The sequence below is a fragment of the Perissodus microlepis genome, chromosome 5, assembly GCF_051167445.1.
Source record: "Perissodus microlepis isolate ML-2025 ecotype Zambia chromosome 5, ASM5116744v1, whole genome shotgun sequence".
Lineage (NCBI taxonomy): Eukaryota > Metazoa > Chordata > Actinopteri > Cichliformes > Cichlidae > Perissodus > Perissodus microlepis.
This window is the reverse complement of record NC_140465.1, coordinates 23,559,422-23,574,394: the sequence shown is the minus strand read 5'-3', so window position 1 is coordinate 23,574,394 and position 14,973 is coordinate 23,559,422. Positions and strand designations below refer to the sequence as shown.

General features: G+C 40.8%; 1 protein-coding gene across 3 annotated transcripts; it reads left to right on the top strand.

The window, feature by feature from the left end:
* The first annotated feature begins 425 nt into the window (after positions 1 to 425).
* patz1 (POZ/BTB and AT hook containing zinc finger 1) lies at positions 426 to 13,378 on the top strand. Of its 3 annotated transcripts, XM_084928937.1 has the most exons (6): positions 426 to 1,984; positions 3,092 to 3,155; positions 3,259 to 3,430; positions 5,743 to 5,901; positions 8,894 to 9,106; positions 9,505 to 13,378. In XM_084928937.1, exons 1-6 carry the CDS (start codon positions 741 to 743, stop codon positions 9,981 to 9,983), a joined length of 2,331 nt encoding a protein of 776 aa, XP_084785063.1. In that variant the 5' UTR covers positions 426 to 740; the 3' UTR covers positions 9,984 to 13,378. The 3 variants fall into 3 exon arrangements, with proteins under 3 accessions (XP_084785063.1, XP_084785064.1, XP_084785065.1); XM_084928938.1 differs by lacking the exon at positions 8,894 to 9,106 and having other exon boundaries at positions 427 to 1,984; XM_084928939.1 differs by lacking the exons at positions 5,743 to 5,901; positions 8,894 to 9,106 and having other exon boundaries at positions 428 to 1,984.
* The last annotated feature ends 1,595 nt before the right edge of the window (positions 13,379 to 14,973 follow it).

The following is a 14,973-nucleotide window of genomic DNA, read 5'->3' as shown; positions in this document are numbered from 1 at the left end:
GGGAAAACCTAAACATGTGAAGCCTGCAGTGTTCGGGGTCAGCAGATGAGTGGACAACCTCGGTAATTTAGTGATTTTTCCACTTGAGGAATAATAATACCCCCCCCCCCCCAATTTCTAAAACTGGTAAACAGCCAAATTATTGCTACAGCTCATCAGTGGAGATGTATATTTAATAAGTACAGTTGTATTGCCTTGTGCAGCTCAACCCTTACCTGAAGTGACTGGTGCATTGTGCTCTGCATGTGTTTTGAATAGGCTCACAGACAGCGCTCATAAAGAGTGACGGAAGGAGGGGGGGGGGTTGTGGTTGGCTGGTTGGGGGAGGGGTTTTCACAGACAGCAGGCAGGAAGAGACCTGCGTACAAACATAAGGCATGAAGAAATGAAAGACCCCTGCAGCGCCGGAGTACTGCTGCAGCGCCGATCCCACCAGAGAAAAATAAAAAAATACATTCACTGTCAAAGCACTGATATCGATATATATTTTTTATTATTACAAAGCGAGCGACCCCCACCCTGAAGAAAGCAGGGTCAAAGTTCACAGGAAGCTGGGGGGCTGCCATTTTTCCCTACTGCTGCTACTGCTAGCCTTCAACGTTAGATGCTAAAACGACGGGAGGGGCGGCTGGTTTTGGATTTTGTAGCTAGCTGCTTTCGGTTGATCGAAATCCTCACGCATAATCTGCCATTTCTCCGACCTTTGTCGCCAACAACCATTGTTATTGGATGAATTCGGCATGGAGAAAGTAGCAGAGCCGTCTTGGACTTCTTCGTACACCTACCAGGTGAGCAAGCACAGTGCGGAGATGCTACACAACCTCAACATTCAGAGGAAAGATGGAGGCAGGTTCTGCGATGTGATCCTGCGCGTCGGCGAGGAAAGCTTTCCTGCCCATAAAGCAGTATTAGCCGCCTGCAGCGAGTACTTCGAGTCGGTCTTCAGCCGTCAGACTGAGGGCGACGGCGACGCCAAGGAGCTGGAGATGCATACGATCAGCCCGAAAGTTTTTAAAGACATCCTGGACTTCGCGTACACGTCTAGGATCGTGGTCCGACTGGAGTGTTTCCCGGAGTTGATGACAGCTGCCAAATTTCTTTTGATGCGCTCGGTTATTGAGATATGTCAGGAGGTTATCAAACAGTCCAACGTACAAATCCTCGTCCCGACCTCTCGGGGAGGAGATGCCAGTCTATTCCAGGCCACGGGGGCCACGGAGCTCGGTTTCCCGGTGGCTCACCAGGGTCTGGTAAACGGAACGGGAATGCTGGTGAACGGTCAGAGCTTTGCCAACAGCATGCAGATGCATGTGGACGGAGGTGAAGACGCGGCCGCGATTCTGGAGGACGGCGGCGAGTCGTCGGTGCCGATGTTGGAGCCCGTCGAGGGACTGCCAGTCTCCCCATCCGCGGAAATAACGGGGAACGCGTTTCCTCACGACGCTGGCTCCCCGGGGTCGAAACGGTGCAGGGGGAGACCAAAGAAAGCTGGCGGAGCCGTGGAGGCTGTTCACTTTAACAACAGCCCCCAGAAAGACAACGGACTGTTTCCCTGTGGGACCTGTGGCAAAGCTTTCACCGAGGCTTCCCGCTTGAAGAACCACGAAGCGCAGCACGGAGCCTCCAGCGGGGCTGTAAACAACCTCAGCGACAGCCTGTCAGCCCCGGCCGGAATTTCTCTTCTATCTCAGCCCGGGCTGCTGGAAAACGGCGTGCAGTTACACGGAGGCCTCGCCTTGGACAACGGCCGCAAGAGAGAGAGGACCAGGCGGCACGTCGGCTGTGACATTTGCGGGAAAGTTTTCCGCGACGTGTACCACCTGAACCGACACAAGCTCTCCCACTCCGGGGAGAAGCCATACGCCTGCCATGTGTGCGGGCTCCGGTTCAAACGCAAGGACAGGATGTCGTACCATGTGCGCTCCCACGACGGCTCAGTTGGCAAACCCTATGTGTGCCAAAGCTGCGGTAAAGGGTTTTCAAGGTGAGTTGAATGAGATGTATAAATAATGATGATGATGATGATGATGATGATGATAATAATAATAATTGGTCAGAATCTGTTGGGAGTTGTAAAAAACAAAACAAAAACCACACACAGTGCTGTTACTGGGTCTTAATGCCCTAAATTTCCAGATCATCCCAGACAGAAGTGTGCTTTGTTGTTCCTTAATATAATTAAAGGTACATGTGTAACACATGTAATTTAGTCCATTATGTGACGGTATCAAGTGAGTGCTTCTATATTTAAAAGTTAAAGCAGCTTTTAGAGATGCACAGACGCCACCATCATTCCAACAGCTAAGGATCTTGTCTAACTACTGCCGTGCAGCCATGCATATAACATTTTCACTACTTTACCTCCCACTGTGAGTCCTGCCACAGCTGTCAAATTCAGGATAACCAGTGTAAGTAATCGTTAAAGTATCACCACTATGTTTTGTTTTCAGATACTCAAACCAGTTGAAGGTTGGGTTTTAGCTCACTGCCTCCACCTACTGCTTTGGAGGTTAATGTTTCTGACATGATGAAGAAAGCAGCAGTTTTTTTTTTCCCCACAAATTTTCCAGAAATCTTGTGTGTCTCAGCACAGGTATGACTGAAGAGTTCTTACTGGCCGCCTTTGTGAAGACATACTTTTATGTTTTCTCTTAAGCTACTTTGGCTTCAGGATGGTGAGCATACAGGGTCACCAGTCTGGCTTCCCAAAGCCCCTCAATAGAACAGTGACACTGTTAATGTTATTAATAAACCCTCTTTTGAGGAAAAGGCTGCTTTACCTTCAGCCTTGATTTGATTATTTTGTTTTTAAAACAAAGGAGCCTCTTAAGGACTCCTTTGTTATATTAATGTCATACAGCTCACCTGTACCTCGTTGCCAGCTTGCACACTGTGGGAGGACAGCTCTCTGAGACATGAATGAATGAATGTAATTAATTTGAGTAGCTTCCTTCTCGTGATTGATTTTCATGCAATTGAGAAATTAATATAATACTAATATACAGAGTTCCATACAGGTTAACAGGGAGTTCTGATTTCAGGCATATCAGTTCATGATGCACAGACTTTAATTTGCACTGTTTTCTTTCAGACCAGACCACCTGAATGGACATATCAAACAAGTACACACAACAGAGAGACCCCACAAGTGCCAGGTAGGATCAATATGTCTGTCTTACTTAGTGAATAGCCACATCTAATGAGTTTCTTTTTTTTTCTACTATGAGAGGCATTAGCTCAGTGATTTCTGTCTTTCAGATTTGTAATGCCTCTTTTGCCACAAGAGATCGTCTCCGCTCTCACCTTGCATGCCACGAGGACAAAATCCCCTGCAAAGTTTGTGGCAAGTTCCTGCGAGCTGCCTACATGACAGACCATCTCAAGAAACACAGTGAAGGAACTCATAACTACTGTGGCATTTGCAACAAAGGTAATTCCTTCAAAAAACAAAACAGCGTTGTACTCAGGTTCGAAATCTGAAACCTCTCTACCCCCTATCTTGATCAATATCCAGAGGGTGCTGACGTCCTGGATGTTCACAATATACAGACTGATATTATTTGATATATTGGTAAATGTGCTTTTAGGAAAAATAAGACACGAGTCTAGAGTTATGGTTGACGTACTGCCTTGTGATCTTGTGATATTTAAAAGTAAGATTTTGATTATATAAGATAGATTTTAGTTGTTTTTTTGGGTTTTTTTTTTTAGTTGGTTGCTCTTGTAGCTTGTGGGTTGAAGTTGAATAACATAATCTGGCAGTGAATCTGTTTGTGAAGATTAACTTCACTACATGGATGTAAAATTACATCTCAAATTTTTCTCTGTTGATTATCCATAAAATCTGCTGTGATCTTCATCTGAATCACAGTCATAGACAGATCAGTCTGATTTACAAACAAGCCTGACCGATTTATTGGTGGTCCAATATTATCAGCCAGTATCAGCATTTATAACGGTGAATAAATGGAAATAAGAAGACAAGTGCGGAAAAACATCCATCAGTTGTTCCTCCATTACTCTGAATGTTCCCTGATAACAACAGCAGCAACTATAACTGTTGGGCAAAATCCGTTTGTCTAAAAAAAGAAGGAATATCAGCCAGCATATTGGAATATCAGATTTTTAAATCGCCAAATATCTCTCTGTCCTAAAAATCCTATATTGGGGAGGCTTCAGTAATCACTCACAGCCCAGAGGTGCATACTGTAATTCCAGTTAAGTAAGCGAGTTTTTCTTATCATTAGCTAGACTGAAAAACCTAAAACCTGATCTCAGACTTGGGGGGGGTTTCAGAACAGTGCTGACCAACTTTCTGCTCCAGGCCGTGCGCTCGTACAAGAGGGTGTTTGATGCGTCATTTCATATCAGTCGAAGACACTGTCAGATAAATGGGTGATAAAGAATATAAAAAAGTTTGGAAGTCCACTCTGCTGCAAATGAGGGAATTTGGCAATGCTGCCAAAAAATGTGTGATCTGTTTGATCTTATTTAAGCGGTCCGTGCGCTCTCAGCGATGCACTTCATTTCTAACCGGTGTGAAACTAAGCTCGACACACTTAAATATTAAAGACTACTCTGTGCATTCACACCTCATACTTTTTCACAGCCTGATGCGAGATGTGGCCAGATCAAAACAAAGTGGATTTTATCACTCGATTATTCCTGGTGATTAAGAGCCTGTGACTAAATTAGTGAACTGGTCAGTCTGTTTTATTAGCTGCGGTTCCAGTATTGTAAAACTGACTTGGCAGCTGGTTGGGGACCAAACATAAAAGGCATGTTTTCACATTTTCGACATCTCCAACTGAATGCATGCAAAGTCCTGCAACAATGGTGACGCATACAGTTTGGGATGCTGTAACTTCACGGCTTCCTTTAGTGTTATTAGTCATGTGCAGCTCAACATGTTGCATGTATGAAACGCAGTTCTTCAGCAGATGGTGTGCGTGTGTCACACTTGGAGCATATTTGTTTAAATAAAAGAAATGACAAAAAAAATTACTCTTGCAGTCGATTTTAAATTAAAACTCTGAACATAACCTTGTCCTGATCAGGTGTTCAGCAAAAGTTGCTATAGTGATCTACCAAAGTCACGACTGTCTTAATAATCATTTCAGGTATCCTGGAAATTGCTGAGGGTTCAGATTTTAGTTTTTTGCAATTGCATGTCTGAACATTGCATTTCATATGGTGCTTACAGTCTCAGTCATACATGTTGAAGGTTTCTTCACGTGTCTGGTTTTTGCATCTTTAGGCCTTTACAGAGAGTGGGACTCAGTAGAGTCTCTAACAGGCCCGTAGTGATCATGCAGGTTGGACTCCTCTGGCTGACCTGATTATTTACTGTTCTGATGTGCGTCTTCAGTACTGTTGAAAATTTATTGGAGAAATCTAATTTATATTTAGACTGATTTCAGTGTGTTTTTAAAGGAGTCATTCCATCTGTAATAACTGTGATCCATGGGAAAAGCCCTTTCTCCTCCCAGGGGCTTAGTTTTACTGTAGTATTATTATGTTGTCTTTATTTTTACAAGTCCAGACAATACAAAAAAAACTGTTTGAAGCTCTGTTGTTTGACATTGTGGAGCAGTACAATTCTCAGTTCACCACACATCCAGAAATGAATCATGGAGTGGGAGCAAACTCGAACAGCACGCCTTTGTTTCAGGACACCTCTCTCACAGGCGGGGATGTCAGTGTGTCAAGCAACTTCCTTCTTCTTTGTTCCTTTGGTCCCAGGTTTCTCCACCGCATCCTACCTTAAGGTGCATATAAAGACACACCACGGTTCTCCACTGCCCCCCTCTGCCACAATGCACACCTTCCCTGAGCCAAGGGGGGAACTGCAGATGCACAACGGCAACCCTTACCACATGGGACGCCAGTGCTCAGTGGAAGGCAAGCAGCCGCCCGCCCCATCCCAAACTGTCATGTTTCTGGCTTTCATTTGTTCTGCGGCCGTTTATTTATTTATTTTCTTTGGGGGGGAGAAACATGCTGCTGCATCTCTGTATATGTTAACACACGCATACATCAGCTCCTGCTTCCAAGCTTTTCGCTGAAACATTTACTATTGCACCTTCATTTGTCAAGTATTGCACGTCTCTGTGACGACAGTTGCTGTAATTATTCTCTAACTGTGGCACCTATTTATTTATTTATTTATTTATTTATTTATTTATTTATTTATTTATTTATTTATTTATGGTATCCAGGTTAATTAGGCATGCGGTCCGTTTCAGTGTTACATAAAAAGCTGGAAATGCCAGTGAGCTCAGGCTAGCTTCGTGACTCATGCCAAAGGTCGGGGTGGTAGGGCTGCGGGAAACTATTGTCACACCTTAGAGCGTTAAATCTGTTTGGTAGTTGGAGAACTAATTTATCTTTTAACATCCTGGACTCATCTCAAACTTTAGGCTTTTTTTCTAATATGATGTGTACGTACAACTATTCTTTTAAACCCTGTTTTGTTTTGAAAACTGCCTACATACTCCTGTTGCCACTTGGAATAACTGAAGATCTATCTTTTTTTTTTTTTTTTGTAATTCTTAAGCTGACCATTTTTTTTTTTTTTTACTCTCAACCATATTAGCAGGTCACATACTAATTCATATTTCTTTTATTTGTACACGTGTGTCTGTCCAGCATGGCCATGGCCGTATGGTTAACAGTGTCTGTATCTGCTTGGCTGGTTCATCAACTGTTGTTGGGCTATGCACAGTGTTGCATGATCGTCCTAACGTGTGCTCCATTTGCCCTGGATTCATTGAAATTTTCGTAGTTGTGCCATTTCTGTTGGAGAAACTGTGAACCGAACCCACAAGTGGTTAAATGTAATATCAAAGAAAATGCTGTCTTCTGTTGATTTACAATTTAATGACTTGGGCTTTTAAAATAATGGATTACATTAACAACTACACATAATATGTCAGTGGAAACATCAACAGGGTTCTAAAATTCACACCTCTTACCTGTCACAGGTGCAAATTAAGCATGAGAATCCCAAGAACCACTGCAGGATGCTTTGAAATTATATGTGGCATTTGTAAAATTAAGTGCAGCAGTCACAATTATAATAGCAACTTCAAACCATCTTTTCAGAAAATGCGTACCTTTTAGTCAAAGAGCTATTAGAAAGCACTATTACTACACTATATATTAAGCTCTGATACTAAAAAGGGAAAATGATGTTCTTACTTAAATTTTTTTTCCAGCAATATATGTCACAAACTTGCAGCACTATATTTACTATATTTCATTAAAAGAAGCTTTCCATATATCTGAAAAGTTGTCCACCGTTATTGATTATATATCTGTGATTGGACAATATTAACTGATAATATTGGTCAGGATCTAGTTTGGGGGATAGCTGGTCTTCTTTCTTTTTTTTAAACTTCTAAACCTTATAAAGGAAAGTGAGCTTCTGTTGAAATGGCACAAAAAAAGCATGTTTATACCAGATAAGTTAAACTTGTTTTACCTCATGGGCCACATACAGCCAATTTGATCTTTAAGTGTACTGGACCAGCAAAACTCTCCTTTCTGTCGGTGTAAAGACATTTAAACATTTAAGCAATTAGATATTAACATATAATATGGAGAAGCGCAGTTTCGACTGTAGGTCTCAGTTTTTCTACTTGCTAAATGTGTAAAATTAAAGAACAAGTTCTGTTAGGTATTTGCCCAGACTGTCCTTTATTTATAAACAAGGTTTTTGCTGTTGTTGTTGTTTTAAACAAAAAACCCCTAGAAATTTCGATAATACAGAGTAGGAAGACATGAACTTTTCAGTTTCTCTAGTTCTTCACAACTTCAGTATAGAATGAATGCGGGAGGTTTTCATCATCAGAAAAGGCTGTAAAACTTAAATACAGGGAAATACAGTTATACACAGGGGTGCACATAAGTGGTCCGCAGGTGCGCATTCGCTGTCAAAATAAAACGTACTTATAAAACGTACTGTTTTTGTCCGCTAGAGTGGGATTTTCACGGCATATTCTGCACCACATCTCTGTGCGTTCATCATTTGTTTGAAGCCAGCTCACCTCCTGCAAACACTTTTCCGAGAATACGCGCTTCTTTTGCGGTTCGGACTCCTTCTGACATTTCTTTGGAGGTGGAGGAACACCAAAGTAATTACTTAAAGGAGCTCGCTTCTTCGACATCTTTAAGAGTTCTAAACAAATGTCTGTCCTCCAGAAAATTTTATGTACGCAAACACGCATTGCAACTTCTTATCTGGTGTGCATCTTTTATTCTGACAGCGAATGCGCACCTGCAGACCACTTATGTGCGCCCCTGGTTAAACAGACATTTACGGACACCACTGACAAGCACGCGTCTTTTTTTTTTTTTTCTACTTCTTTTTTGTTCTTTTACCTGTAACCTTCACTTCGTGTCACAGGACTAGTGAGACATGTGAACGTTACACTTCTCTCCCTGGGGGGGCATTGTGATAAGATACAGCTGGATTCGCAGGTGCATCTGGTGACATTAATTGCTGGCTCCGTTCTTTAGCTGTTTTAGTGAGCCAGCATGTGCAATCAAAGGATCCCGTGTAGTTTTTTAATTGCACCTGTGTTTAACAAATCAAGTTTCAGCAAGGATTATAATGAAATGGCACAGTTTGATTACAGTAGTCAGGAAGCCAGGGATTTATTGTTTGTTGACTGTGAGCCGAGGAAAAGGTTAATTCATTCATCACTGACAGCTTTAGTGAAGGGACTCACTCAGCATGGGCTCATTTGCAGTACTGTACATGTCTAGTATACTGTGTACAAACAGCATTAACACTAGTGATGAAGTAAAGGTATTTTTGTCCGTATGGTTTCCACCGGCCTGTTATATCTGTCCCTCCCCCTTCCTTTCTCCCTGGCTGGGTGCTGTGTAGACCTGTGCGCCAGTCGCCAGCTGCTTCTCACCTCGTCTGAGGCAGAGGGGCGCTTTCATGGGCTCTCTGGACACCCAGTTCTTCCCCAGCCTGGCCATTCAACCCTCTGCTTGCAGCCTGAGCTGCTCATGGGGAAGCCAGGTGGGGCTCCATATTTCTGGGAGTGTCGCTCTGGCGGGGTGCCTGGCTTCCCCGTCCATGGGCCTGTCACAGGTCAGTACAGTCCAGCAGGAGGGTGGGTGGGGGCATGGTGCTAGCATGGCCTATTGGTTGGATGAGCACAGCAGAATTCTCAGTGGACACTGGGCAAATGGACTGAGCTAGATGACTGTGTAGTTAAATGCTGTAGCCACATTTAGGAAAGAACTGTATTTAATTATTGATGTCTTTCAGTCATCGTAACTGGTTCTGCCCGTGCTTGGTGCTTTCTCATGTGACCCCCGAAGTTTACATTTTATTTCTTTTCAGGTGCCAGCCAACAAATGGATTAAAGATGTTTTTTGAGAAAGCCTAAAGCCTAATTCATGCCTCTCTTTTTCTCCCATTTGTTTTTTTCCCCCCCCTTCTTTTGCCTCACCTCCCTCTTCATGTCCATGCTGTATCTACCTCAGACGGGCAGGAAAACGCTGGTAAATGTCCTCACCTGGAATCGGAAGAATCAGATCCTTCATTCGGGGATTTGTCCAACAGCGAAGAGCTTAAATCTCCACACAAAACCGACGGACCAGAACTCGAGATGCCCTCTTTGCCCTGCAATGGCGCCTCTGCGGGGGCTTTGGTCTCTCCAGAGGCATCTAAAGCCAAGACAGACCCTGAGAAGAAATTTATCTGCGGGATCTGTGGTCAGGCTTTCCGCACCAAGTCCTACCTCAACAAGCACCAGCACAGAGTTCACAAAGCCCAGAAGGTCCAGGGCGTTTCGGGGTCCAGCTTGAGTGATATAGCCCCTTCCCTGACGTCTCCCTTCTCCCCTCAACAAAACATGTCTCTGCTCGAGTCCTTTGGCTTTCAGATAGTTCAATCAGCTTTTGCCTCTTCACTGGTGGACGCTGAGGTGGGTCAAAGTGGAATTGACTTTGGAGGAAAGTGACCTTTTTTGCTTGAGGCTTTACAAGTTGCAGGAAAGCCACTTTTTCTTAGGACAAAGCTGGGTTGCCCACAGAAGATACTCTGTATTTGGGAATATCTTTGCCTCAAGACTACTTTTTTTTTTCTTTTTTGTCATGTTGCTTAATGTGTATCCAATATTTTTGTGAAAGACTGCCATATAATTCCTACCTTTTCTACTTTTCCAGATTATGTATGTGTCTGGCATTTTGCATTTTGCTTTATAAAGAAATTACGTGAAGGCTTTATTTCCTTTAACCGCTAGGGATGTGTCGAAGTTCTGTTTTCTTTAAAGCCCTTTTCAGACCCTGATTATATTTATCAGTTTGTTAAAGTGATGGCAATCAGACAATTCAGACATGGGTCACTTTAACATTAATGTTCCTATGACAGAGAGCCATTTGGTGTAAAGACTCAGCCCACTGTTTCCCGTAAGTAGATTTTTGTGCTTGTGGCATTAAGTATTGCTGTTATTGACTAATTAACGAATTAACCACACTTCTTATTAGAAGCAAGGTCTCTCTTGTGGAATTCATGATGGATAAACGCTTGTAGGTCTGACCTAACGATTTTGGTAATTGTTAAAGAAAAGTGACCGAGACATTCAGTCAAAGGAGCGCACGTCTGAAAAGGGCTTTCAGCTTTTATGTGTGATTTACCAATCACAGTTAAATCCCCATGTTTGAGATGAATTCTGTACTGCATCGTTAAAACGTAAAGTAATCTTTGTCCTTTTGCTCACTTCACCTACTCTGGTGTACTTGGTTAATAGACCCATGGCCATCACAGTGAATTTTTAATGCTTTATATCCTTACGCTCCCCTGAAGTCTCTAAACAGATGTCTTTACCTCAGAGCAACAAGAGGGCTAAATTCTGTATTTATTACCTTATTTACTACCTTTAAGAGAGGACTTTTTTTTTTTCTTAAGTAAAGAGATTTAATTTGGCTTAAAGTTTGCTAGCAGGGCTTTTTTATCTGTTAAATGCTAAAGAAGAAATATTAATAACAGGCTTGATGTGCATTTCATGCTGTTTCTTTTTCTTTCTTTTTTTTTGCTTCCAGTGTGTCAAGTGTCAGTTCTTATGCCAGTGAGTAGGACTGGTAGGTGTTAGGAAGCACTTAAAAAGCCCTTTGTTATGTGTTGGGTTGAATTATTTGTGAAATGTTCATTTAAGGAGAGGGAAGCCATTTATTGTTGTGACCTTCACAGTGTACCTGAATGCTTTTCCTATGAGATTTTTTTTCTTTTTCTTTTTAACATATTTGGATGCAAAATCTGTCTTGAATCGTCATGAGTTTGTTAGCGTTGAGCTTTGTTTTCCTGCTACATGGACAGCGTTTCCCAGTCTTGTTTTTTTTTTAGGTGTTAAATCAGTTGTGTAAATGAAACAGGGACCAAGGTCAGGTATATTTTCGGTATATATTTTGAGAAATGTAGATTATATTTTATTAACTTATTAATGCCCTTGATTTTTGTGTAGTTCTTTTTTTTTTTTTTTTCCCCTTTCATTGTGTGAAAACAAAAATCTTGTGATTTGCTCAGTTTGATTATTTTCACTCTAAATTATATTAAATATACATGCGTGTTTGTTGTTTGTGTGTGTTGTGCAACAGACATCGAGAGGGTTCGAGGAAAGATTTGCAATGTGATCCACCAACCTGTGAGTCAGCAGAACATATTTGGCTTTCTTTAATGTGTCATTGTTTCGTGTCCTGTTACTCTTCTCCCTCCTCTTAGATTGCTATTGCTGTGTTGTTGCCACCGCGTGCTGTGCTTGCCGCAATGGTCACAGAGTACCTGTCTGGGTGTCTCACTGTGTTTATTCACAGACATTCCTCTGAACACTGCTGTTTCTTTTCATGTATGCTTAAAAGGGTAGGGGAAAAAAATCCTTTTACAGTGTCTTGAAGCACACCGCAACATCTTCAGTGTGGCTGACGGTTAAAGACCCGAAGAATTGGTGTTTTGAAGCTAAAATCAGCCGATGCTTTGAATTTATATAAAAAGTAACCCATGTATCTGCAGATGTAATTCACTTTATTGATTAAATTACCAACAAACACAAATCCCAGTTTTTCACAATCACGATGTTCTTTCATCCCTATTTGTTGTAGTGGTGGTGAATCAGAAAACACCGACAGATGGCACTGAAACATTTGTGGAAAGGGATGTGCTCTTTTTAATGCTCTAAATTTAACGATTTAGTGTCATGTGGACCTCATTTTTCATTGGTTGGTGTTTTGTTTTTGTGCTTTAAAAGTGCATCATGATGCAAATCAGGCTGGGTCCAGCAGCAAACTGTGTGTGTGTGTTTCTCTGTTAACAAAAACAGAGTATAATTGTGTGTGACTTTCTGTTTGATCTGTTTCCTGCTTTCTGCTTAATTATTATTTGTGGGTAATTGAGTCTGTTAAATTCAGTACATTCCCTTATTATTTATAGTTATATTGTGATTGTAACAAGTGTATATACCTTCCATATACACCTCTATAAATATATATAAATATATATAAATATATATATATAGATATATAAAAGAACCAGCCAATATGATCAGTGTTTGTAAGTGGTGGTCCTGTACATAAAAAGATTTTTTTTTTCTCGTTGGTTTTGTTTGTTTTTTTTCTTGTCTGTTTTGTGGAGGGATGTTAAGTTATGGCCATTTGAAGGGTAAATTGCATGTTCTGGCATGCGAGCCGAGGTGGGGACTGAATGTCGATCACTGGTTGGTGGCAGTAGTCGTTTCACTGCTCACTGTACTATAACTCTGCTCCGGTAGCGCTCAGGCTGCCAGCTGACCTTTTTTGATCCACTCTGCACTAGTATTTACTCTTTGAAAGGTAATAAGGTTTGTGTTGTCATAATTATTATTTCAAGACAAGTGTAAAATGCTGTAAGGATGTAATTCAACCTTTCTTTTTTTGTAGTTGGTTTGATTTTTCCTCCCCCACAGGGATGTATAATTTGTTTCATTTATGTTGGTACTCCAGTGTAAAACATGACGTATTATTTCGGCCTGGGTGTTTTTGCTTTGTGCTTTTTGTCTGTTGCGAAGTGCCTTCCAAATACTGATTGTGCACAGCAGTGGATTAAAAAAAAAAGGTCCTCTTTTCTATAGGTTAATTATTGTACAGAGTGACTCGCATTGACACTTTTGTATAAAAACACAAATGTAAAATATGTTCACTTGGTATTTTATCATCGTACATGATTGCTCTTAAAACATGTGAGCTACATGTTTTGTTATAACGTCTTTGGACATATTTCAATATAAGCTTACTTTTCTATAGATATTTGTTTTTGTACTCTGTTATTGAGTCTCATCTCTTGTCTTGGTACAGAGGTGAGCATCAAATAAATTGCAACTTAAGCCCCCCCAACTGTTGTTTTGTTATTACTCATACTTGGTCTTTTGCAGCTGTAGTCCATTTCCTTACAGTTTTTCGTGTGTATTTAGAGATGCTTTTCTGGAGATCATTGTTTGTAATGAGCAGTTGTTTGAGTTACTGTTGCCTTCCTATCAGTTTGGAGCAGTCTGGCCCTTCTCTAACCTCTGGCATCAACGAGGCATTTTCACCCAGAGAACTGCTGCTCGCTGGATATTATTTTTTTTCACCATTCTCTAAAAAAACCCTAGAGGTGGTTGTGAGGAAAATCTCTCCGAAATACTCAGTAGCGTGTTCACGGTCACTTAAATCGCCTGGTTTGTTGTGAAGTATTTCACCCACATGATCACTTCTGCTTTAGTGCCAACAATTACCCACTTTGTCGCAGTGCCACTCTTTTTGACAAAATGAGAACCATCATAGCTTCTGTTTGATTGTGATAATAACTGTAATAATGTAGTGTCCTGTGTTTTAATCTAACAAAGTAGACAAAAGACTTTAATTAAAATGGGTCTGAACTGAAAGGAAAAATTAAATGATCTATATTGTTTTCCTTAAGCTACAGCTAGGTAACTTTAAATCAAATTATTGAATTTATGGAGTGTGGGTTTATGTCATGTTTTTTAAAAAAAATAAAAATAAATTAAGGATGTTTGACCTCAAAGAAGAAAATGGAGTATGAATATGTTCTTCCTCTTTGTGTCATTACTCTTTTTAGATTTTAAGTGTAAGAGGGCTGAATCACGAGCACAAATTAATACACTAAAACTAAAATACAATGCAGATGCACAGATAAGCCATGCAGAATGAACAACGGTAAAACCACAAGTTTAGGGATTTAGACTATTGTAAACACTTGGTTTAAGACATTTTTTTTTACTCTTTGATATGTATGTCACTGCAGCTTAAGCTGGGAGGTCCTGCCTAGTTGTTCTTTAGGCCTGCTGCTGTTGAGGCTAAGTAAATTAGAAGACAGTGGGCTTGAAGCTTGTTTCAAAGTAGACTCATGAACTGCCCCTATAAATTAAATAATAATATTTTGGCATGACTGTCACCTTTGTTTATTTATTTATTTGTAAAGTTGATAGCTGTAGCTTAAGCGTGCCAATCTACCTGATGTGTTGACCCTTTATAATAAGAGAACAGCTGACATGCTAATATTAGCTTTGTCTTTGTTATGTTGTATTATGTTCATTTGTTGTGGGAGTTTGTCTTCAAACATGTGAGGATGGGCAACGCACCTATACCGCAGACAAAATCTTTCTACAGGTACCATTAAGTAATCTGAACCTGACAAGGGGCCAGGTGATTTTCTTCATCTAATAATTCAAGAATTTCGGTAAGTTCAGTGGTTTTTCTTACCATCAAAAGAAGGATAATTTCACTTATTTACAAATGTATTAAAACACACAAAACATTGCTGTGTTACAAGTATTCAAATTGAAGGGATAAACTGAAAAAACTAACTACTAAATGAATGAAAAACTATATGAATCCTAATACTGTATATAATTTGCTGATGTTTCATCTGAATAACTATAAAAGCAGAGACCAGGATCAAAGACGTGTTTTATTTTTAATTGT